At 41.1% G+C, this 24,764-nt stretch overlaps 1 protein-coding gene across 2 annotated transcripts; it reads left to right on the forward strand.

Moving 5' to 3' along the window:
* The first annotated feature begins 1,072 nt into the window (after positions 1-1,072).
* Positions 1,073-24,564, forward strand: crb1 (crumbs cell polarity complex component 1). 2 transcript variants are annotated; one of them, XM_061034117.1, is made up of 13 exons: positions 1,073-1,285; positions 4,965-5,198; positions 6,190-6,385; positions 6,519-6,658; positions 6,922-7,104; positions 9,210-10,163; positions 11,803-12,353; positions 12,532-12,697; positions 13,316-14,267; positions 15,840-15,884; positions 16,571-16,693; positions 17,462-17,588; positions 23,119-24,564. In XM_061034117.1, the coding sequence occupies exons 1-13, from the start codon at positions 1,207-1,209 to the stop codon at positions 23,335-23,337; spliced, it is 3,969 nt and encodes a 1,322-aa protein (XP_060890100.1). In that variant the 5' UTR covers positions 1,073-1,206; the 3' UTR covers positions 23,338-24,564. The 2 variants fall into 2 exon arrangements, with proteins under 2 accessions (XP_060890100.1, XP_060890101.1); XM_061034118.1 differs by lacking the exons at positions 1,073-1,285; positions 4,965-5,198; positions 6,190-6,385; positions 6,519-6,658; positions 6,922-7,104 and adding an exon at positions 8,347-8,529.
* Positions 24,565-24,764: the final 200 nt, after the last annotated feature.

The following is a 24,764-nucleotide window of genomic DNA, read 5'->3' on the forward strand; positions in this document are numbered from 1 at the left end:
TTCAGTTTACTGATATAACAGTGGTAATAATGCACTGTGAACAAGTGGTGAATAAACAAGTTGTATAATATAGCCTATAGCCTACCATTGTTATTTTTTTTATTATTATTTCAGTTAATAATGAACTTTTTGTATTATTATTTGATGCTTTAGCAAAATTTTCAGTTTTACAGTTTTACATTCATGCCAATAAAGCTTATTAGATTTAAATTGAATGAAATAAGAACAATAGAAGATAAATGAATAGGCCGACATCAAAGAAAAATAAACTCATCCTAACAGGATACATTTGAATAGGCCTACTAGTTCTAAAAATAGACTTCTATTACGGTGGATATGAGTTTAGATGCATGTGCACCTTCTGGAGTGGATTTGCAGAAGTCACGTTGAAGCACGAGCAGATCAGACAGCAGTTTGATTAAGACTGCCTTTGAAGGTAAAAGTTCACTCTTGGACGGAAGTGAGTTGTTATAAATGGTTCGCCGACTGCTTTCGATTCGGAAAATATGTCATTTCTTTGAGACCGCAAAACTGAACAAGTCCGCTGTAGAAAAAAATCTGAAATGAAAAATAATTTGTCCATTGTCCGCATTGTCACCGCTTCAAGTGTGTCTGGTTGGCAGCCAATTGCAGATGACTTGTTAAGCACTTTATTGTCTCACGACATCATCCAACGCTCCCCCAGCAGCCTGCAGCAAAGTAGGCTACAATGCCCTGACCACATTTTACGCACACGTCAGGGAAGCTCATCTTCATCAGGATTCTCTTTCTCTCCTTTTACTTTAAGTCTTTGTGTTGATCTTTCAGTTCATTCTCGTGGCTGTGTGGAATCCAAGGTATTGGAACTCCTCTTGTATTTATCAAATCAATTATTCTAATATTTAAATATAACTCCCTAATATTAGTTAGCCTTCTATTTGTGCACTGAGACTTCTGTACCTCTACTTTTCCCCTCCCACTGCTCAGAATTGTAAATGGGCTTGAGGAGGAGGGAGGGAGGGTGTGGGGGTGGTTAGCTCCACGCTTAATGCTCTTTTTTTTATGTGTGATGGAGGCTCTTGATGGTGCTCCTGCAGCAGGAGAAGTGTGCATCAAGTGGGTCTGTTGTTGACAACAGATGAGCATGCAGAGGCAGATTCAGAAGCACAGAGATCCGTGCATGACGAGACCTCAACACAACGAGCAGGATGATTTCCCGGCACGATTATGGATGTAACACGCTGCTATTATAACTTTGAATTACTTGCAAGGACAATCCTCATCACATCATTGTTTGTGATAAATGGTAAGTCATTTTTGTTTCCCTCAGGGCTTTTGCTGAGTTTCAACTATTGATGATGGGAAATTCAGCTTTTTTTTTGTGAATTATATATTTTGGCTCAGCTCAGCAATCACCTCTCAAACAGCTCTTCATATTTGACTCAGACTGACTGATGGATCATTCATTTGACCTATGAGTGTTAAAAATCCGCATACATCACTAAAAGTATTCAAAACCATACTAGAGTAAATCTTACACAGGCCTATTAAAACACTACAATTTAACATTAGAGTTAGTTTTAAACCTAAACAGTCAAAACTTCAAGTACTTTTAAAAATCAAATAACCATCTGATTTGTATGGACCTATGTTGGCAATTGGGCTGCTGTGGCAGAGGTACCAGGGTTTCCTCTTATCAAAAGGTCAGAAGTTTGATCCTTGTCTTCTACAGTTCACTTGTCTTTCGGCAAAACACGAACCTTCAAATTGCTAATGAAAAAACTTTTTTTTTCCACAAATTAGATTAGTTTCTGATAGGCTACATGGCACATTGTACTGCAGCCTCACTGGCTCTTGACGGTAGTCATTTAAAATACATCTATAGTATTATCCTTTAAATGCCATAGAGAAAATGAAATCTCAAAAAGCCAGCTCTTTTGATAACAGCACATCAGTAACAGCTAATCTTAACGCAGAATCCCAGTTTATCGTCAAGTAGGAGATCATTTGCAGGAACAAACTAATTTAGTATGTTGTATTCTATCCAACACTTTTGTTTAATGGCTACTTTTCTTCTTGTAAAGAAGCAGATAAGTTATAAATGGACACCAGTTTGTGTGTTTTGAACTCAAGTGTAGAAATGCATTTTAACCACTCCGTGCTTGGAATATCAATTAACACTATGAGATGACATCATCGCCTATAGTGATGTCTTCACATTTTCTTTGGACTGAACAATGACGAAAAGAGATTTAATTGCTAGGGGGGCAGAGTAGTGACCCATGTGGGGGATGTGAGTATTGGGAGGGAGTACAGGGGTGTGTGGATAAGTAATAGAACAATAACGGGGGGGTGCACTATATTACTCTTTAAGCCTACTGAACAGCCAGAAATAACACATCTTCTTATCACCGCTGAAACAAACAGACAGATACAACATGCATCAGTCCAGAGGTGTTGTCAGGTGCCGCACATGTGCCATTGGAGGGCCTCCAGATAGGACCAAACAAAGACCCTTAGAAGTGATTTGCATATGAAAAGAGCCTTACATGCTGTGGGAGGGGATGTGTGGTTGGCTGGAGATGTGTCTCAAATAGGCAACAGGCCTGGCTCTGAATCCTCATAAATCTGCCTCTCTGGATATTGAACGACCACCTGTTAAGGTTTCCTAAAAAACGTAACATTAGTAGTCATCTATTTTTGTTCCTTAATGAAAAAACAGTCCTTGTTTTGTTTTTGTTTTTTTACCAAAAACTGCTGCAAAACATTCCTCTAATCTAATCCTTCTTTACTGACTGATCAGTGTTCTATTGAGAGTCCTTATATTGGCATATGGCCAGAGCATCATTACTGATTCCCATGATCTCCATTGCAACCCCCCCAGACCCTCGCCCCATACCTCCAAGTCCAAGTCTAGACATGCATAAGCTGCTCCTGCCCACTGTCTGTGTTATAATATATATTATTTGACCTCCACCAATGACATAAGACTGCTGCCTGAGTTGTTGAAGATGGCGCAACAAGTGTAATTGCACTCTTCTCCGTCCTTTTAGTCCGCACTCAGCCTGATTGCACTCTTCAGTCATGATTACGCTGTGATGTTAGCATCTGTGAGGAAGATTGTTGGAATAAATCTATATCAGTTTGGTCTCATTTGTGGCCCCCGGCTTCATAATGCTGTAGACGCATCTTGCAAACCACACTTGCTTCATGCATCCAGTATCCATGTATTGGTTTTAAGGCTTTTAGAGAAGTGCTGTTTGATTATCATCTGATCGAAGTAACACTCCTGCTGCTTAATTTAATCTCCTTTTTGTGACATCATTCTTATGTGTCACCTCCTGCATGTATCATGGATTACAGGAATCACAGCTGAGCTGGTCCCATTCTTTTTTTTAAATGGTCTCCACCATGTTTAAAGGGTTGTCTTGAGGTAGACACGATATAGGCTTTGAGAGCCCTGCAGAGTTTTGGTTTTTGGATCAAAAAGAAACTGTTTAACCCTTTAATAAACTGGAGGGTGAAGCTTTATTAAATGATGATGTGCCACTGATGATGACACTGCTCAGGAATATAAGAACTTTGTTTTTATTGAAAAGATATCACATTCACCAAGGTGGATTTTGGAGGCTAAATACAACATTAAGAATATGTCTATCAGTTGTTCTGGTGGGTAATGAATAATATTCAACTGCCTGTTTCTACAAAATAACTTAATTGGAGTGATGGAGAGACCCAGATGCATAATGCGTTGGGTATTGTCCTACTGCTTTGATGATTTTATGAGTGAAAGAAACAGCGGTCGAGCGTGATGGTGTTGAAGAGGTTGAAGATATTTGCATTGTAAAATGTCCTTTGACATTTGAGAAATGTGCTTTCAGGTTTATAGAAAATCACATTCTACAGCTGTAGTACACACCATCGCCTGAGTCGGTGCTTAGCAACATAGGCATACAAAGAGTAAGGAACAAACATTTTCTTCATTGTTTAAACAGACGACTTAAACACAATTGTACTTGTAATATTTAAGAATATAATAAATGTCATATTAGATGTTTGTACGCTGCATTAATGCTATGTTATATTATTGTATACATACAACTGTGTGATGAAACTTAGTAGTGTAAAAAGTTCAATTTTGCCACAATTAAACACACAATTGCTCACACCGATGAAGTCACAGACAGTTGTTGCTGGTACGGATTAAGTGCTGATCCTCTAATTAGTATGTATAGCACGGCTGAAATGAGACGTAACACTAGAGCTGCGGCAGTATGCATTTAATGTCCTGCTGATTAAAACACACCATGAAGTGTTAAAGAAGTTAATGCCTCAAATCTTTGGTCGGATGCAGTCACCATGGAAATAGATTGAACGCTGAAAGAAAACAGTGGAATTGTTTACCATCACAGCCGGCCATGGCGCCTGGGAGAGCCCCTTTAATCTGAGGCCCTTGTGCTTAACTGAGTGTTTTTATTTTTTTAAATGACAGTTATTAAATAACAATATATGTATTTGAAGTGTTTGAGCTGATGATTTACAATTTTGTAATGAACTAACTTCTTATATTGTTCCCCCATATGTATACAAATTGAGTTACTCTCTAAATGGCAATTGTCCGATTATATTCAAATGATAAAACAATTTATAATTTCAGTAGGGAAATTAAATTAAGGAGATTATGTAGCTTTCCAACATTTCTAGAATTCAATTGAATCAACTTTTTTAACTAAATATCATTGACACTTTATCTGTAATTTTTACAGTAATGTAGATACATACAGATGGTATAAGATGAGTACATTTTATCATAAGTACCCACAATAAGTAAACTAAATTCTATTTCAAGTCTTAAGAGTAAGTATAAGTGGAAAGGGCATTTTCTTTATCAAGATGGATAAAAATAATCTTTTTGCTCTAAATGTACGGCAAATGTTCTGTGTGCTGTGATACTGATCTTTCAAAATGTGAAACACTCTTCACAGGTGTATGTCCTGAAACATCGTCCACAGAGGCCCTGTGCTCTCCAAACCCGTGCCAAAACAGGGCGATATGCAGGATTCGCGGGGACGGCTACTCGTGCTTCTGCGTGCCGGGCTTCCAGGGCGCTCATTGTCAGATCGATGTGAACGAGTGCGTTTCACAGCCCTGCAGGAACGGAGCCACCTGTGTGGACAGAGTGGGCACGTTCTCCTGCCTGTGTCCTCGGGGGTTCACTGGTGAGTACCGAGAAAAGTGTCGGGTTTCCCGAGAGCATCTTAAGTGTGAGATTAAATCTTAAAAATAACAAATGGTGTGATTCAAAGATATTCATGTGATGGAAGTATTTCTAGCCAGTGCTTAGACATGTAGATAATGTACTTTACAATAAAACACACAACAATTTAGTGTTTACTTGTGAGGTGGAAACAGTTAGGAGGTTCCTGCTTGAGGATCTCAGGCGGCGTATTGGCTGATTTAATAATTATCAAATGGTTTGATCACTGGTCCTCCAGGTTACCCAAGGCCTCCTGTGTCATTCTTTAACATCTTGTGTACATTTCAAGTGCCTTTTAAGTATGGACACACATGAATTAGTCTCTCTTTGTTTGTCTGGAGTGAGACATCTTAGCAACTAGTATTTCAATCAAATTTGGTTCATAGCTCATCCATGAGATGATGAACCCTACTTACTTTTTCCCCCCTAAATTTTTTCTCAAGGGTAAAAAAAAAAAGCTAAATGTCTCAACAGCTGAAAAATAAATGTTTTATAAATTAATCTCAAACTCACAATGAATAACTGAGCTCCAACTGTACTTTGCAGAGGTTAATGTGAGCATGCTAACACACTAAACTAGTATTACAACATGCTAAACATTATTCCTGCTTCCTATGCATACCAGAGTTCTCGGGTCTGTTTGCAGTTAGCTTTGAAGCAGTCATCACGGCTCTTCCTCTGAGTGCAACCTAAAAGTGAGGCGTGGGATGGCTGTAGGTTCTTGTTTTCGTGTAAGGACACAATATGACTTGTGATTATTTTAAAGTCATCTGAAGTAGGAAATACTTTCTGCAACACCTGCAGAAGGCTCTCTGTGAGATGAAAAAAAAAAAACAGTCCAAACAACAACTGACACACAAAAAAAAGCTGTGTTCATGTTTGCTCCCTGCCCTCAGTCTGTGTAGCTCTCTCTCCCTTGCCTTCTGACATCTGCGCTGCTTTGATGTTCACAGGGCCCACTTGTGCGCTCGAGATTGATGAGTGTCAATCACAGCCATGTCTCAATGGCGGCAGTTGCCATGACTATGTCGGTGGCTTCAGTTGCACCTGCCGGCCCGGTTTCCAAGGACACCAATGCGAAATAAACATCAATGAGTGCCAAGAGCAGCCATGCCAAAACGGGGGTCATTGTATAGATGGGGTGAATGAGTAAGTAGTCCAGCACCTCCTGCAGGATACAACTTTTAGAGAAGCACAAGTGTAAAGTGTAATACAGATTTATGAAATAATTCAGTTTCATCATAAGTAAACATACACTAATGATGTTTCTGAATCCTCTCAGTTTCAGCTGTGACTGCTCACATACAGCCTTCACTGGCAAACACTGCGAGACACCACTACCACCATGTCAGTCTGAACCCTGCTTCAACAGCGCCATCTGTAAGGATAACCAGGGTAACTACAGCTGTGAATGCTGGCCAGGTAAATGAAGCCCTTTCTGAGTGAATCACTTTTGGAGTTTGTAAAGGAGATATTTGAAGGTCAAAAGACACAAGTGTTTATAATGAAGGTAGAGGACAGATGAATGTTGTGGTGAAATAAGACTAACTCTACTCTACTGTTTATACTGTGTTTATTTGTGTGTCCATATGAATTGGATCATATTTAAACACAAACCAAGGCTGAATAATAATGTACTAAGCAATTTATTTCCATTAGAAACAGCATCTGCTTCCTTGTTTAAGGGTTCGAGGGGCGTCAGTGTGACATCGACATCAGTGAGTGTGACAGCGCCCCCTGCATGAATGGAGGACGCTGCATTGAGAGGTCGTGGCAGGCTCTGTATGGCAGCGAGCCTCTGCTGCCTGAACACTTTGACCCACAGCATGCTGCAGGCTACATCTGCAGCTGTCCTCCAGGAAAAACAGGTAATTTATTCCCCATAACAAGGTGGAATTCATTATGTGCTACACGGGTCTCCGGTGATGGTTTTACATACAGTTGTAGCTTGATTCCACTTTGTTGAGCTGTTTGTAAAGACTTGTCTTCCTCACTGTGGGACACTTAAATTCACCATACGTAGTTGTTTTGTATCATAACAATAAACAGTGTGTGCTGTCAAACATCTGGTCAAGGGTCTGCAGATTACTATTCAAGCAACATCAGGGTGGGCAAGTACATTTACAGTAAAACTATGAATCCAATTATGTTAGAAGATATGAAGCCTACTTTGAATTTTATATACAGGCGCTCATTGTAAACAGTCTTTTCTCCCATATCGTTTGAGGAAATAAAGGTTCAAAACCGGCATATTCAGCCAAATCAGAAAATCACTGTTACTTATTGGTTTCCTCAAATAGTTTGAGTTGTACTTTAGGTAGAACATTCAGCATTTATTTTAAAATCTAAACCTGAATGGGCAGGCAAAATGGCAATAGTCCCAGACATAGTGCATAGAACTAACTAAATTAAACAAGTCATTTTATCAAGTGACATAAACGACTGACTGAAGTGAAGGTTTCTTTGTCCAGACATTTACAATACTGATAATTTTATAATAAGGTTTGATAACAAGGTCGACTTGTGTTAATCTTAAATTAAACCTTTACTATCAGACAGTTTTGGTATTTTCTGATTTTGGCACCTTCTAGTGGAAGATGTTTTTTATTCAAAGAAATGAAAGATGCTGTAATCACAAAAGTACATGTATTACCTTTAATCTGTGTCTGACTGTAAGGCTGTTTTCATGTCACCACTGTAATGGATGTGTAATGCCTGAGTGAGAGGACTGTGGGACTCCTGGAGCCGTCTATTACTTAAATGACTAGGTAGCTGGAGGAAATGTGGTCTGTAGGTAATATAAATGATAATACTCCACCTAACAACAATCACAGTACACTGTTGGTGCATTGACGTCCAGGGAGACTTTGTGTTGTTAAAAGTTTGCTACATAAGATTATTTTCTTCTGTTGCAAAAGCAGCAAATACTACTTTTCCTGCTTACACAAGACTTGATCTAGCTGTGAAGGTAAGACTGTGAGCTGCTGCCTGCTGAGAGTTGGGTTCTAAAAACTGACACTCTGCCAGTCGCAGTGGCAATGACTCAGTAAGGTGGCCAAATAGCATTAGTCTAATCCCCAGGATCTGGCTTTGCCGGCCTCCTGACTGGAGCCACTTAGCCCTATGCTGTTGTAGAGAAGTAGACAAGGAGCAGACCTGCAGTTGGATGGCCTATACAAACATAAAATAATATGATGCAGTTCGACAAGTTCGGGGCTAACTTGAGGGAAAACGTGACGGCATGATGTGGACACCTGCTCCATGGATTTGGGGGATTTTGTTGCTTAGAACAGGTAACCTTAGACTTGTATAACTAGATATCTAATATGGGTGTTATATAATATGCATTCATTTCTGGTGATCTTTACTATTTTCCTCCAACCATGTAAAACGTAATGACTTAATAGCTAACTGAAGTACATCGCAGCCATACTGCACCTGTTGTTACAGTTTTCTACATGTTCTGTGTTGTTGTCTAAAACATAAAGTTGTTGTTCCACATGAAAAAGTGTTTAAGTGCAAACTTTGGGTGCTTATTACATTTTCAGCATAGCAACGCATGAAAAGATTTCTGCTGAAGTCCAAATTGAGATTTCAATTAACAGTAAACATACTAAACAAAATAATTAACACTGAGGAAAAAAATTGGTACATTTTCAGCATTTTTACCATTTGTAATCATTATGTAACTTAAGACATCCTAAACTAAAATAAGTGTAAAATTGGACTTTTTTGTTGTTAACATGCCGTTAGAAAGTCCATTGCTAACAAAACAGTTGAACAATGAATAATGTGATTATTTCCTCTTTAGTGGAAAGAATTAAAAAAACAGTCCATAGTTCTTTATTTACATTTGCAGTTGTGCTTTTACATCATTTAATAATAGTAGAAGCAACTTTTAAAGGGGGCTGTTTCTTCTTCTGGCAGGAAAAAAAACAGTCGTGTGACTTTATTCTATCTGTTTTGTTTCCAGGTTTCCTCTGCGAGGAGCTGATAAACCTTTGTGACCCTAGTCCATGCCAGAATGGGGGCAGGTGTGAGAGCGGCACTGGAGGTTACATTTGTCATTGCCTCATCCAGCGTCATAATGGCTTCTTGTATGGGGGTGTAAACTGTGACGTGAGGCTGGTGGGCTGTGAGGGACATGAATGTCAGAACCAGGGCTCCTGCTCCCCTTTCCTGTTGGATGGGACTCATGGATACACCTGCTCATGCTCACCCGGGTACACTGGACCCCTCTGTAAAACCCCTACCACTTTCTCCTTTGAACGCAAAGGCTATCTGCTCCTACAGAGCCCCCTGGTGGACACCGAGGTGTCCTGCAACATCACCCTAAGCTTTAAGACTGTTCTGCCTAGAGCCATGTTGTTCCAGAGGAACAGCAGGGGGCTCCTGCTGAGCCTGGAGCTGGATGAAGGACAGCTTCAGCTCACGCTGTCGAAGGAGGCCTCTACAGAAAGCCCGATCCAGCTCCTGGACCTTCCTCACAACGTCACAGATGGAGAGTGGCATTCTGTAGAGGCTGTGCTCGGGAACTGGGTGCTCACTCTGAAGCTCTTGGATGATTCAGGGAGCTGTGGGAGCCAGTTGTGCCACAAGGAGGCCGCGGTCCAAACCACCCTGGCAGGGCTGGCGTCGCCTCCTCAGAACACTTTCATTGGAGGAGTGCTTCAGGACTCAGATGGCCCCAGTGAAGGTGCCCCGCTCCCAGCATTCATTGGCTGCATGCGTGATGTGTTTGTGGACTGGCAGCTGGTCGTCCCTGAGGAGTGGCTGAGCGACTCTGCTGTTAATGTGTCCCCGGGCTGCAGCCACAGGGACCACTGCCTGGATGTGCCTTGCCAAAACAGAGGAGAGTGTGTCAACCTGTGGCAGAGCTACCAGTGCCGCTGTCCAAGGCCTTACGAGGGGCAGGACTGTGAGGAGGGTACGTCTACAACTGGGAAATAATACATTTACAACTGAGAATTTGAATTTCAAAAAGCAGCAACACTGAAAAAAGTTAGAAGCATGGGTTTAAAAATCTACTAGTTTGACTGGTTGGTTAGTTGGCAGTTGGCACACATCCAAAAAAAAAAGGAAAATTTCGATATAGGTAATCTGTCATGATTTGGTTTCTTATTTTCAGAGTTTAGGTTTTTGTGTTGTTTTTAGTTCTCGTTCTTGTATGTTGTATGTTGTTGGAAAGTCAGTTTTGCTCGTGCTCCTCTGTGGCTCCCTGTTTTTGATCCCTGTGTTTTTTTCTGTTACGGGCGGTTGGAAAACAAGGGAGGTGGACCCAAGTGCAGAAACCAAAAATATTTAATTAAACAAAAAGGCCAAAGGCAACAAAACTTAATTTCAAAAGTTCAACAAAAAACACCGGGATCAAAAACAGGGAGCCACAGAGGAGCACGAGCAAAACTGACATTCCAACAACATACAAGGACGAGAACTAAAAACAACAAGAAAACCTAAACTCTGAAAATAAGAAACCAAATCATGACATAATCACCAAAATCAAGCATTCATCAGAGTCTAATTTGATATGAAATATGATCAGAGGGCTTCTCGCCTATTTTTTTCAAGCGGGTCATTTGGAAACATTCACTTTGGTCAAGTGTAAAACAAGATAATGTGTTAAAGGTTGAGGCCAATCAAAAGTCACAGCGATCCTCTTACTGTATCTGACGTGCTGGATTAAGTATCTAAGAGAATCTATTTAATCTATTTACGGAAATACACAGAACATGCATGTGATTAATACAGATACATCGCCTAGGCTTTCACCGACACACTGGAAAGAAATGAAAGTAGAATTAAAGAGAAGTCATTTTGGATTGTCCCTCAAGTTTCTCCTCAGAGTATCAAATCATTTTGTTCTTCCCCAGAGGACATCTGTAGCCTCTACTAAAGCAGATTACTCATCACAGCGTCTGAAGGCACACACATTTATTCACATGTGCACAGAGACACACACATTCACACTTGAACATCCACACAGCCACACAGGAGCTTTGTTATCCACAGTGGAAAGTGCTGACGCGGAAGTTTAAAGAACATGTGGGATGGTGGCTGCTGAAATATCATCTTCCTGTCCTTGTTGTTCTATGAAGCTTAGCCAAAACTGATCAAATCTTTTTTTTGAGTTAGTTCTTGGAGCTAAACAGTTTTTCTTAATCCAAGCAAATATCTGAAAATATATTTTGCTGCCTTATCTTGGTCTGAGCTACAGTTTCACTCCAAAATGGATTATTTTGTAAAAATGGAAAATTATAAAAACAGGATTAAGGATCAGTGAATGGATGTATTATTGTTTAACGCTGTAATGTGTTTTATGCTACTGTCATGGTCAGGACTTCATTGCAAAAGGGACTTTATTTTCTCAGCGTGAATATTTTCTGGCAGAATAAAGATAAAATAGCAAACATTAATACAAAATAATTATGTTTGCAAAGCAATTAAAACAATTTCAACAGCTAGAAAACAATTCCAAATTGCAGGACAAGAGCTGAAATTATTTTTTCAAATGTTTCCTTGCTTAAATATTTTTGTCTCATTTGGTATATATTTTCCTTTTTTTACAGAACATGTGACTGCACGCTTTGGAAACGAGGACTCACAAAGTTATGCAGCGTTCACTATCACGGATGACCTCGGTCACAACCTCTCTGTCTCGCTCTTTGTGCGTACACGGAGACACAACGGACTCCTCCTGGCGCTCGCCAACAGCAGCAGCCAGTACCTGCACATGTGGCTGGAGGATGGCAGGGTCACCGTCCAGCTTGATAACTTTGAGAGCCTGAAGGCAGCGGGTGCTATCAATGATGGCGAAGTCCACTTTGTGAGGGTAGAGATGGAGAAGGATCGTATAACTCTGTATGTAGCAGCTGAGAAACAGGGGCATGTAGAAGGCAGGACGGTCAAGGTTCAAGCAGGAGATACTGTGTACGTGGGGGGTCTGCTGGAGGGCAGGACCACTTCAGTGTTTGGTGGATACTTTAAAGGCTGCATTCAGGATTTGAGGATCAACGACAGGAGGCTGCAGTTCTTCTGGTTGGACACCTCAGTGAAAGCTTTTCCTCTGGAGCTCATGGTAAATGTGACTTCTGGGTGCTCGGGTGACAACGCCTGCAGTGTGAGTAAAAAAATACATTTTATTTTTTCGCTTACAGCATCTCTATTTATTTTGATTCAGGGCATACAGATATAGTTAAGAACTGAAATATACATACAGTACTTAATAGTCATATTTCATTTTTATTTTAAGGAAATGAAAAGTAAAAGTTAGCCCCTTACCATTTTGTCATCCTCAGAGAAACCCTTGTCTGAACGGCGGCTTGTGCTACTCTACGTGGGATGACTTCACCTGCACCTGCCCGCTTAGGACAGCAGGGCGGCGCTGTGAGGAGGTCAGGTGGTGCGAACTGTCACCCTGCCCCGTGGATGCAGAGTGCAGGATGCTTAACCAGGGATATGAGTGTAAGTGGCATCCAGGATTTGAGTGAATGACCCCCCCCCCCCCCCCCTCCCCAAACACACACACACAACAAAATAATCAAAATGACAACAACAATATTAACAAAAACAACAACATATCAGTTGTCATCTCCTATAAAACAAAGTAGATTTTTTTCTCAAGGTAACAGGTAAACAAAAAGCTGTTTGGTGTGTTACTAGAACTTGTTGGTGGATTTGACTTAATTGGCCACTATGTAACAAAGTGATACAACATGTTCAAACATTTACTGGCCTCAATCCGTCCACAAAGTATACTGTGGGTTCTTTGTAAAGCAGGATTGGCCTGAAGCCAGCTTATCCTTTTTTGCTGGGATTAGTGCGGTGTTGCCCGTCTGTCCTGTAAGCCACCCCATGTTCAGTGATTAACTATTTAAGCATAGTTGCTCTTCACAATGACGGTCCTCATCCAATTCCCTAAAAGGATTGTAAGGTTATCAAACAGGTAAAGGCCCCATTGCTGTAACGCCTCCTGTATTTGTCATCTTTGAATCAGAGATAAGTGCTGCTGTTTTATTCCTAGTCGTTTTTTCATGCTTAAAATCAGAGCTTGGTTCACTATTTTTCTCTCTTATCTGGTAGGCTACTCCAATGCAACCTTCCTAAATGAAAGCACAGTGTTGTCCTATCAGGGAAATGGACAAATATCCCGAAATCTGACCAACGTCTCTCTAAACCTACGCACACGGAAGCGTAATGTCGCTATTCTCCACGCACAGAACGGCTCAGCATTCGTCACGCTCTCTGTTCAGGATGGTTTCCTCTCTATGGAGCTTCAAAGCGCAGCTGGAGAAAACAATGGAGAAGAGAAGGAAAGCGGAGGGGGGCCAGATGTGTCTACAGTCAGTCTGAGCAGCAGGAGGACTGTGAGTGACGGTGAGTGGCACAGCGTCCAGCTGTTCATGGCAGCACCGTGGGCGCTGACCTCCCGCTGGACTCTGGTGCTGGATGAAGAAATAGAAGAAGCCAGCACCTCCAGGAGAAAAGGGGGCAACCTGGATTTCCTCAGGCAGGACGTGGATATATTTTTAGGTGGCTTTGCCCCTAAAGCTGGCTGGACCCTTGTTGGCTGTCTGGGCACAGTAGAGTTAGGTGGCATCGCCCTGCCTTACTTGAGTTCCTCTGATGTAAACCTCCCACGCCTGCAGGAGGAGCAGTTCATCCAGACATCACTAAATCAGCCACTTCTTGGGTGCAGCGGGGCCCCCTTGTGTGAGCCCAACCCCTGTCTGAACGGAGGGGAGTGCCAGGACCTGTTCAACACCTACAACTGCAGCTGTGCTGAGGGCTGGGCCGGTCGACGCTGTGACTTCTACACCAACACCTGTGCTTCAAATCCCTGCGTTCATGGTAACTGCAGCGTGAGCGGGCTGAGCTACGAGTGTACCTGTGACTTCGGGTACGCGGGTGTGCACTGCGAGGAGGAGGTGGATATGTGTGAAAACCACGTGTGCGCACATGGGGGCACTTGTCTGCATGGACCAGACAGGTACGCCTGCCTCTGCGCTGAAAACTACACTGGACCCCTCTGCAAGTAAGTCTGTTTGAGAAAATGAAAAGACAGACGTGTCATAGCATATTAGAAAGTAGATTAGTCATTTCCTCGTGAAAATGTGCAGGAGGCTTATAATATTTTATTGAATGAATCAATTCATTTTTATTTATCACAGAAATTATCCTATCACACTTAGTAGTAGCAATGCCAAAAATAAAAGTAGAAATGTGACTATTATCAGTAATAACAATATTTATAAAAATAATTTAAGTATGAATAATATTAATATTTGTTGCAGTTGAAGCCAAGCAGGTCCGCTGCAGCAGACAGTCTATGGCTGTCAATGATCCACATAACCCTGTGGCAAAAAAACTCAGGAATATATGTGAGGGGAAATGAATGCATACAGATGAGAGAAAGAAAAAAAGATGAGCCAGGAGTTCGGAGTATCAGTAACCCACGCAGTCTAAGCCTATAGCAGTAGAACTAGCTTTATCAAAAATGAACATTTTGAAACTCGACCCCACGGCATAATAAAGAGACTGAGAAGCTATGGGAAATGACCTGATTGAACAAATAGAGTATGGCCTGAGACTGCTAAAAGAAACATTAACACAAATATGGAACCCCACAATCTTTATACCAAATAAAGTGATCTGATTCTGCTTCCTGAATTAAACCTGTATCTTTAGCCCCCTAACATAACGTACCTCTACACGGACTTATGAAAGTTTTATATATAATTTATTCTTAAATCATTTATTTCAGATACAGCTGTTAATAATGAGGAAGGATTGGAAAAATAGAAAATTCTGAAATAAAAAAACTTAGTTAAAAAAAGTGAATGTTTTGAACCAACTCTTTGAAGTATAGAGGTGTCTGCCTCCCTGATCTGACTGGTCCATGATTCCAAATGAGGGGGGGGTCTGATAATTGAAAGCTTTACCTACTTCACTGAGTCAGTACAGTTAGTTTATGTATGTCTATCTTGTCTGTTCATGATTTACTGCCCATCCTGACTATGAAAAAGGGCTCTACCTCCCATACTACTCTTGGAGAAAGAGTAAGTTAAGTTTTGAGAGCTTAGCTAGTTACTAAACATAGAATATGTAAATAAAGGCTCCAAATTGCACAAACAAGGTACCACACCACAACACAAAAAGAAAAACCATTCACTGTAAATGTCTCCACATCTCCGCCTCTGTTCAACATTTCAACCTCGCCTGCAGCGAGCGCCTCAGATGCTGCATTTCTATTCTAGTGTCAGCCAGAAAAGGCCTCAGTCTGCTGTTGTGTCTCACTACACACGGCTCTCTGGTTCAGCGCCAGTTTCTTTCCTCTGTCATCCACCGTTTGCCTCAGAGAACCAGCAGGGGAACGCCTCTAACCATTTATCCTGTAAACACACAGCCTCTTGCATTTTGCCTCCTTTTGCACAAGGAATAAATCTTTTGCAAGTGTCTCGCTAAGACAAGCTGCACATCTCCCTTTACTGGGAGCATCTAAGCTGCAAAGTTTTCATCAAAATGACTTCTTTTTGTTTGTGTCTCTTGTTTGTGTGTCTCTTTCTACCCACCTCTCCCCATCCTTCTTTATTCTATTCCTCTCCAGCGAACGCATTGAAGAAATACCGTGGTACATTGTTGTCAGAAGTGTGTAAGTTGTTTTTTTTTTCTATTTCTCTAGGTGTTTGCTATTTGTTTCCTGTTAGAAATCCGTCTCTCAAATGTCATGTACCATGTCTCCTGTTTTGGTCTTCAACTGCATGCAACAAAATGCCAAGCAAAGCTAATATTATGGCTTCCTGTGACACCTCTTGTCTTAAAACAGGATACAAATTGTTTCCAGTGAGTGACAGCTGTAGTTCAAAAATGATTCCTGGCATCTAAATTAAAACTTTACCCGTCGAAATTGCACACTTTCTAAAAGAGAAAAGCCTGTATTTTGTAAACAATGAGGGATGAGTTTCAAGAGATACATAACATTTTGGAACAGAGCTGCTGTGCTTCAGGCAAATTAAATACTTATAGAGGGCAAAGAGAAATGTTTAGCCTTTTCATTCCTGTACTTGGGATTTGATGTCCTGCTGTTGGTTGGTTGCCAGAGGTCTTTAATCTTATTATCCTGTTCCCCTCCTAAGCCTATTTGTGTCCCCTGTGGAGAGTAGAACAATACAGATCCTGCCCGGCTGATTCCTCTGCTTCCGGCAGACATACACACGCCATGCTCTGCTGCACAAGACCTTGTGAAACCCTCATTACCTCTAAGCTTTATGTTCAATAAAAAAAACAAAAAACTTTCACACATATTTACCCTCTACGTGTGTGAATGTCTTCCATCAGACGGCCTAAGCTGCCTGTGTCTGTGTGCGGTGATGACATCAGGAACTACACCTGCTTCAATGGAGGCAACTGCACGGAGCGAGAGCTGTCCTGTGACTGTCCACCTGGCTTCATTGGACACAGGTAGGGTAGATATACCAAATGAATCCAGAGCAGACTCAGGTACCAGAACACAATGGAGACAACTTCCTCCTCCTCCATATTCTTTTTTTTTTTTTTTGCTCATTGGCTTAACAAAGGTTTTTACTGTATATCATGAAGCAACTTTTCTGTCAAAACGTAGTCTGACAGCAGTGCCTGGCATAAGTATTCAACCCTTTGAACTTTGAGCTACAAGTTAAAATGAAATGAATTGGGGTAATAGAGCAACCAGGCTGCAACCTCTGAGTTGTTTCTTTGTAACACTTCATTTTCTAATATGGCGACCATCATCAGTGAGCTTCAAAACTCCTCTTCAATAACCAGTGGGTGACATCACTGAGACTACGTCCAGGTGTTTATACACTTTATGGGACCAACACACAACAGATAATTTATATTTAATTTTAATTTATAAAGGGGAGGGGGGATATTACATGGCATTCAAATTATTTAGAAACTATATGAAAGCTTTGAGTGATATGCTGTGAAACCCTTCACGTCAGGTTCAAGTAATGCCTTCAGGTTCAGTTGACACTTGTCTGCTTTGTGGACTGATCTTGATTGGTAGACAACCAGTAGAAAACTACTTTCAATGGTAAATAAGTCTATTCAACATTCCAGTCTTTACTGCTGTAAAAAATGTGTAGAAGTGCAAGTTAGGGGAATCAAATGCGAGAAACTGTATATGCTATAAGTGCTCCCTTCTTTGACTCAAACGTCTCTGTGCGCCTTCTGATTCTGTGTCTGCAGGTGTGAACAGGAAGTGGATGAGTGCAAGTCAAACCCATGTCTAAATGGAGGCTACTGCCGCAACCTCATCAACAAGTTCTTGTGCGTGTGTGACATGAGCTACGCCGGAGACACGTGCCAGACGGACGTAAGCGATATTTACTTTTACGTGGCCGTGCTGCTGTGGCAGAACCTCTTCCAGCTTCTCTCCTACCTCATCCTCAGGCTGGACGATGAGCCAGAGATAGATTGGGGTGGAGACGACTAAATGCGGGGGTGTGTGGTGCGCGTGTGTGTGTGTCTGAACTTGCCTTTGGGACCCCTTGATAATGGGGTTACACAGTTGAGTTTGCAAGTCTGTGTATGTGTATGGGAGTGATGGATTATAATATATGAGACAAAGACAGAGCGGTCCCAAACAAAGCTCAGGGATCGCAGGTATTCATGACTGCACACTGCACACAGGTTAACAGTTCCAAAGAAAGAGCTGTTTCTGTGCCTTAAAATGAAAAGTTTTAAATAAGAAGCACCTTGTTTAATATAGATATTTATTTTTATTAAAGTATTATCCATCTTTAGGTAGAAATAGAGCAAAGATGCAGTCATCTCTTTTGAAAGCAACACACACACACACACACACACACACACACACACACACACACACACACACACACACACACACACACATGTGTTTGCTCAATCATTGATTATCTTCTTAAATGTAAATGTCACAAAAAGCTCAAAATTGCACATCACAACTTCTAAGGGCCCAAAGAAAACCTTCACACTGCTTGATCTGACCGACCAGTTGAGAAATTCTATGAAACACTTCTCCACTTTTGATGCAGTAAAGAATATTATGAAATATTAGTTATTTATAATGTTTCTCATTGAATGTTTCCTGTCTGAACTGGCTTTTGGGAGCTCTGTTCAGATAAATGTGAGAACTATCAAAAGAGCGTTGTAGTCACAAAGGCACCTAGAGGGGCTAGAAGACGACAGAATGCCTCACTTTGTTCCTGATGTGCGTTCAGAGCACCGTGCTGAAACACTTGACTGCTGTGTGTGCTGTGTGTTTCTGTCTTGAGCGAGGCAGAGGTATTTAAAGCCTGAAATCTCTGTGACTCAGCTTGAACATTAACCATGGTGCTGTGGTCAAACATGTCGTTACTCTCAAAATGATGGCAATCCGTTCTTCCTCATTGAGTTTACGTTTGTTGTCTCTATCGATTAACCTTAGCTCAGCTGACATCATGCCGGTTCATCCCCGTAGGACCATTATGTCTTGTTTTCCTTTCCTTCCTTAATCATATTCTGTCGTCATGTCTTTTGTCTCGGGTTAATTCCTGTCTCTGTCTTTGTTGTTGATTAATAAAAGAAAATCATATCAGCCTTTGTCTGTCTTCTGTCCTCTTTTTCATCTCTTTGCTGATTTTTCTCTTCCATAAACACACTGGTTTCATTTTCCCATTTCTTCCTTCCATTTTCTCTTCTGGACTACTTCAGCTAACTGTTTCCTAAAAAGTACAAATACTTACGAGCCGTACATAAGAACAGTTTTTCTAATACCTTTTTACTTCTACCCGCCTAAATCTTAGAAAATATCTGTACTTTCTACTCCTTACATTTTCAAAACAGGCTCTTCATAGTTATGTTTTGATTCATTTCATTTTAGATTTTTTTGTGTGCTGCCTTTCCAACTTCTAGACTGATTTCCACCTAAATAGACTAGTTTATCAATCAGTGTAACTTAAAAGACGAATTAAGGCAAAGCTGTCAAGAAAGGGTGACATTATCAATGTTAATAACTACATAACTGAGGTATTATTAGATTGAAAGTAAGAATAATTTAGTTTAAAAGTCTCCTAAATAAAACATGAGGTTTGGATAACACATCTGTTAGAAATATCCTTCAGAGGACTTTTTACTTCTATAGTAACAGTACAGTTAAGATCCATTACTTTTTCACTTTTACATAAGTCAAGACATTGAATCAGTCCCTCTACTTCCTGCAGAGGCTAAGACTCCTTTTTTTTTGCAGAAGCTGTACCTTGACTTGGGTGAAGATTGTGTGCCGCCTCTGTATGTGCATAAGGGATCAGACATGTTGAAGTCAGGTGGCCACCGTGACGCCAAACATAGAGCTTTAATCTCTCTTAACAGGATGTAGTGTATGTCGAGCCCAGAATAGCCCATATTTATAGACACACATGTAACTGCACACACGCACGCACGCACACACACACACGCACACACACACGCACACACACACACACGCACGCACGCACACACACACACACACACACACACACACACACACACACACACACAGGGGCGCTGCCGTTTTGCTTTGTGCACAAAGCCAGGTTAAAAGGAATGACTTCTGACCTCAACCCCTGGGTCTTATGACCTGGGTATCAGGGCATACCTTTGTAAAGCTGTTGTAGCTGAATGGGAACAAACCTGTGAGAGGTCAGAGGCTGTTATAGCAGCAGATAAACACAATAGGCTGTGTAAAAAATGGACGTAGCCACTGCCATTAGCTGCCTTTTGGAAGCCTAAGTTAGTCATTTTGTTTGTTTGTTTGTTTTTTTAGCTAGAAGTGAAAAATTTGAAGTGATGGTGGGTCTGCAGACGCCAAGTTATCGTTGCTAAAGATTCTGTGTCTGTTGCAAATGTGTTAGCTGGTGATGATGAGATAGTCACTGGAATGAGAATATAGCTGTGAGGAGTTATTTATTTTATCAGACCGATGAAGCTTACAGAGATCATGGAAAGTCACAAACGCCCTGTCTGCTTGTCCACAATTGAAAATAATTGATCTTTTCATCACAATTGCCTGCAGTCTTTTCTGATGAAAAAGCCAACAGAAATCCTGCTACAATATGCTGATGACTGTATAACAAATACAGTTCAAGCTGACATGCCCGTTATTGTGAGTGGAGGCTCATGCTTATTAGCTCTAATGTTAAAATTGCAGAATACTAACATAGTCACCAAAAACGTGTGGGATTAGTGTCCTAGCACAGAAAGCCGTGTTTATATTTGATATTTGAATGAAGAATCCCCAAGAAGTAACAACAACAGAAATATGGCGGAGAAGTTGAGTTAGGTGACCGAGTTAGCTGAGCTGATGTGAAGCAGACAGCTAGTGGCCTCCTTTTGTTATTCAAAGCAACCTCGCCCTCCTTCCTTCCTTGTACAGTTTTTATCAATAGAATAAATATATCCATAGCTATAAATCCAAAAACCTAATTTTAACAGGCTATAAACTTAAATTTTGGATATTTATATGGTTCCCGATTGGGATTGACTCATTCTTGGAGCTAGCCTCTAGTGGCCAATAGAGGGACTGCAGTTTTGGGCACTTAAACCCAGAGGTTGCTGTAGATTAACAAGTGGTTTTAATGTTAATATTTAACAAACTGTTTTCCATGTAACCAATATACACTTAATGTCCTAATTTGTACACCTGCCTCCTCCCTCGCACTGAGTATTTTACAAGTCTGTATGCATGTGTGTGTACGTGTATGTGTGTCCTTAGCAAGCACAGGTATCCCTAATGGCAAGGAAAGAGTGGGAGGAAATGGGAAGCAGTTTTTCAGTGTCGGCACTGATGTGACCATCCTTTGAGAGTAAGACAAGCGGAGAGAGGAGGAGGAGGAAATGTGCTTTGCCAGCAAAAAAGCAGCATCTGGTGCTGAAGTGCAGTTTCAGCAGAGAGCTGGTGGCATTCACAGAGGTTCGGTGTGCTTCACAGAAACATATGAGGGCAGCTTATCTGGCACATATACACACACACAGACACACACACACACACACACACTCATAGATACACACAAAGCAGGTTGATAGTGCTGACAGCAGGGAAGCATTGCTGCTGTCTCTCTCTCTCTCTCTCTCTCTCTCTCTGTGCAGAGGCTTCAGGGTGGCCCTGCTGTGTACCTCAGAGACTGGTTAGTTAGACATCTCTGTGTCTGTGTGTGTCTATGTCTGTGTGTGTGTGTATGTGAGTGTGGCAGTGGGTGACTGATGGCGGGTCCTGGCTGCAGGCTCCTCCGGCTCGCTTGTGTCACACTCGCTCTGACAGCCGAGTGTGCTGCAGTGACAGGTAAGCACTTTCCAGGAGTCAACAAAGAAGCTGCAGCGAGGGAAAAGAAAGTGTAATGTCGAGTTATTTTTTGCCTCAGGATACGGATGGTTGTATTTTTATTAGAATTATGTTTCCATGTTGATTGCTCAGTGTAAAGTTTGCTGACTTCTAAGACTTGTGTAACCTGACAAGTTGAGCCTTAGTTATGGAGATGTGTGTCAGCCAAAAAATTTGGAGTGTAACAGTGTGCTGTTGGTAACCTTGTAGCAGCCAATCAGAGCTTCACCACTGTCACACCAAGCAGAACTCCTGATGTAAGTGCTTCTACTGCTTTCGTTGTCTGCTACTGGTTAATTCAATGATAACAATCATTCACCTGCTGCTGTACCAGGAGCTTTGATTCAACTTGATTCCCGGGGTTTGACTTGAGAGGTCAGGAATGTGTGTGTTTGCATGCTGGGTAATTTCTGGTTGTGAAGCTGTGTGTGTGATCGGTGTGTGATGATCAAAGTGCCACAGGGCTTTGGTTGAAAACAAATCTTAGCAGGCTTCACTAAAGAGAGGTAGAGCTGTTGTACAGAATATCAGCACGGCTTTGATTCTGTCACAGAGTATTGTCAAAGCCGTAGTGATATTCAGTAAATCAGCAATGTCTCTAGTGGGATATTGTTTCAGTTCTATACGCTTTCTAAACTATAGCAAAAAGTCACAAACCAAAACAAATGATTTTTTTTCCTATTAAGTTATTTATGTGGCTCCGCCCAACTTGACTGGAACTGAAGATTGTTGCCAAATAACATCTGTATGCTTCAGTTTATCAGCAAGCTGTTGACGGTTGCTTTGGTGACCTGTGTTATTTAGAAGTACAAGTCTGACCAGTATGGACAAAGACTGCATTGCTGTAATGTTCGCTAACCATATTTAACAGATCTGAGGCAGAGTGATGCACACAGATCTAACTCCCAGTGCCATTGTACTCTATAGCAGCACTAACAGAAAGCCTATGGTCCAATCAGATTCCTGAGCCAGAACTGACTGTTGTATAAAAGTCATGAAAACGCTTCATGTAAAGCAGCTTCTCATTCTAATGGAAAAGAAATGTGTTTGTGTGTGTATGAAAATTTAAGGTGGGTTACTGATAGTGTATGTGTTAACAGAATCGTCAGCCAGCATCTTGCCACTGTGTGTGTGTGTGTGTGTGTGTGTGTGTGTGTGTGCGCGATCCTCCACAGACTGAGCGTGCGCCATACAGCTTGCGGGTGGCTGCCGTGCTGGCACCGTGTCTGGTTGCCTTGGCGATAGTGGTGATGCTGGGGCTGGCTGCAGCCAAACTCAGAGAGAGGCGGCAGACGGAGGGAGTTCTCAGTCCCCGAGAACTCCAGGCTCCTGGTGGTTGCACTATACCTGCTGAGCTGGGAAACGCATCCATCAGCACTCTGGCAGCCCGTGTGGAGCGGCTGGTGTAGTGAGGGGAGGAGAAGTGTGTGTGAGAGACAGAAATAAACATTGTGTCCTGTAGATAGAAGTTCTTTACACCAGATAAATAAATAAAAAATGATATTTCTGATTTTCTCATCCCCTCCAGTTGACCTCTGGGGGTTTGTCCTCTGACCTCTTGCTGTCCGTCAGTCTGGCGTCTGTGGTCCTGCTGCTGGTTCTCATCTTCACCTCCATCGGCCTGGTGATGACACTAAATCGGCGCGCCACCCACGGCACCTATAGTCCCAGTCGGCAGGAGAAGGAGGGCTCACGGGTGGAGATGTGGAGCATCATTCAACCGCCACCTATTGAGAGACTCATATGAATGTGACTGATTAGTAGCTATTTAAGTATTGAGAGGCTAATGCTAGAAATACACTGGATATTGAAGTTATTCAAATTTGATTTTAAAATTCCAAAGGTAAAAATGTAAGTACGTAAAGACATTCTTGAACTCCGCAGAAGAATAGCCGCTTTTAAATGTAGAATTCAGCTCACGGTGCCTCCATTTTTATTTACAGTTTTCTTTCTTCAGTTGCATAAGCACAAACTGGGAGATTGTATGAGATCTTGTGGTATCATTATCTGTATTTTAATAATCTTCCGGCAATGTTTTGCACCTTAAACCAGCATCCAGCACTACATCAATCTAAAAGAAAAGATTTCAGTTAAGTTCATACGTACATGTATTGAGTCTGTCACATTTTTGTGTGTGATCCATATTCTCAGGATTGATGGACCAGGGAGCAATAATCAGTATGTGGGAAACAAAAACAATTGTCATCCAAAACAAGCAAAAGGAGTTAGATAATTTCCTTTAAAGAATTAGGTAAACTTTTGGTCAGTAGTTTTCTTACTGTTATTAGTCAATTCATCCTCATTGGTTTTCTACTGAAAAAAAGTATCTTAAAATGGGTTATAAATATGGTAATTTATTCTTAAAGATGCTCAGTTATTTCCTCAAACAGCATTCTGTACTGTAGTTTTAACATGTTACCGAAACAGCATTAAATAATGATTTTGTTAGGGACTATAATTAGGTTTTAGCTAAACAGACAGAATGTGTCAGTAGTTTAATTGTTTTTTTTTCCAGAAACAAAAAGGTCAAAAGTCATGATATGACGGAAAAAAAATTCCATCCACGTGTATCTTTTCCAGGATGATTCCTTCCATTTTTCCGTGTTGCTGGCAATATTGTGTTTTTTTTTTTATTGAGGGAAACATTCCTACCAGATGTCCTCATTGACAGAATAAAGTCATTTCAGAGTCAGACTTCAGGAGGAGTTGAACTCTTTCACTAACTGAGAATAGTTTCTTACTAAAGTTTATTCTTTGATGACATGTGAGTAGTTTGGAAACAATGACTGTCTATACTGCTCTGTAATTTCAACTGTAGAGTGATGATGATTTTTTTTTTTTTTTTTTTAAACTGTGAATTTCATTTCTGCCTGCCATTTGGCACCTGTATATATAAATTGTTGGTTATTTAAGAACATGTTTTCAAGGTTTCTGTAGGAATAGTGAGGTGTTACTGTAATAAAGGATTAGCATTTTTACATTAGTGTTTGCCAAATGTACAAGCCAATGCATCCACTCTATATTCACCTATTCAAGAAAACAGCACTCACTCCCCCCTCCCCCCCCTGAACACCACACACACCCACACACACACACACACATCAACCTATTGTGGTTTTATCAATGTTAACATGTTTGGTAAAAAAAAAAGAAAAAAAAAAAAGTCCAGATATG

Source organism: Labrus mixtus, chromosome 3 (assembly GCF_963584025.1).
Source record: "Labrus mixtus chromosome 3, fLabMix1.1, whole genome shotgun sequence".
Classification (NCBI taxonomy): Eukaryota; Metazoa; Chordata; class Actinopteri; order Labriformes; family Labridae; genus Labrus; species Labrus mixtus.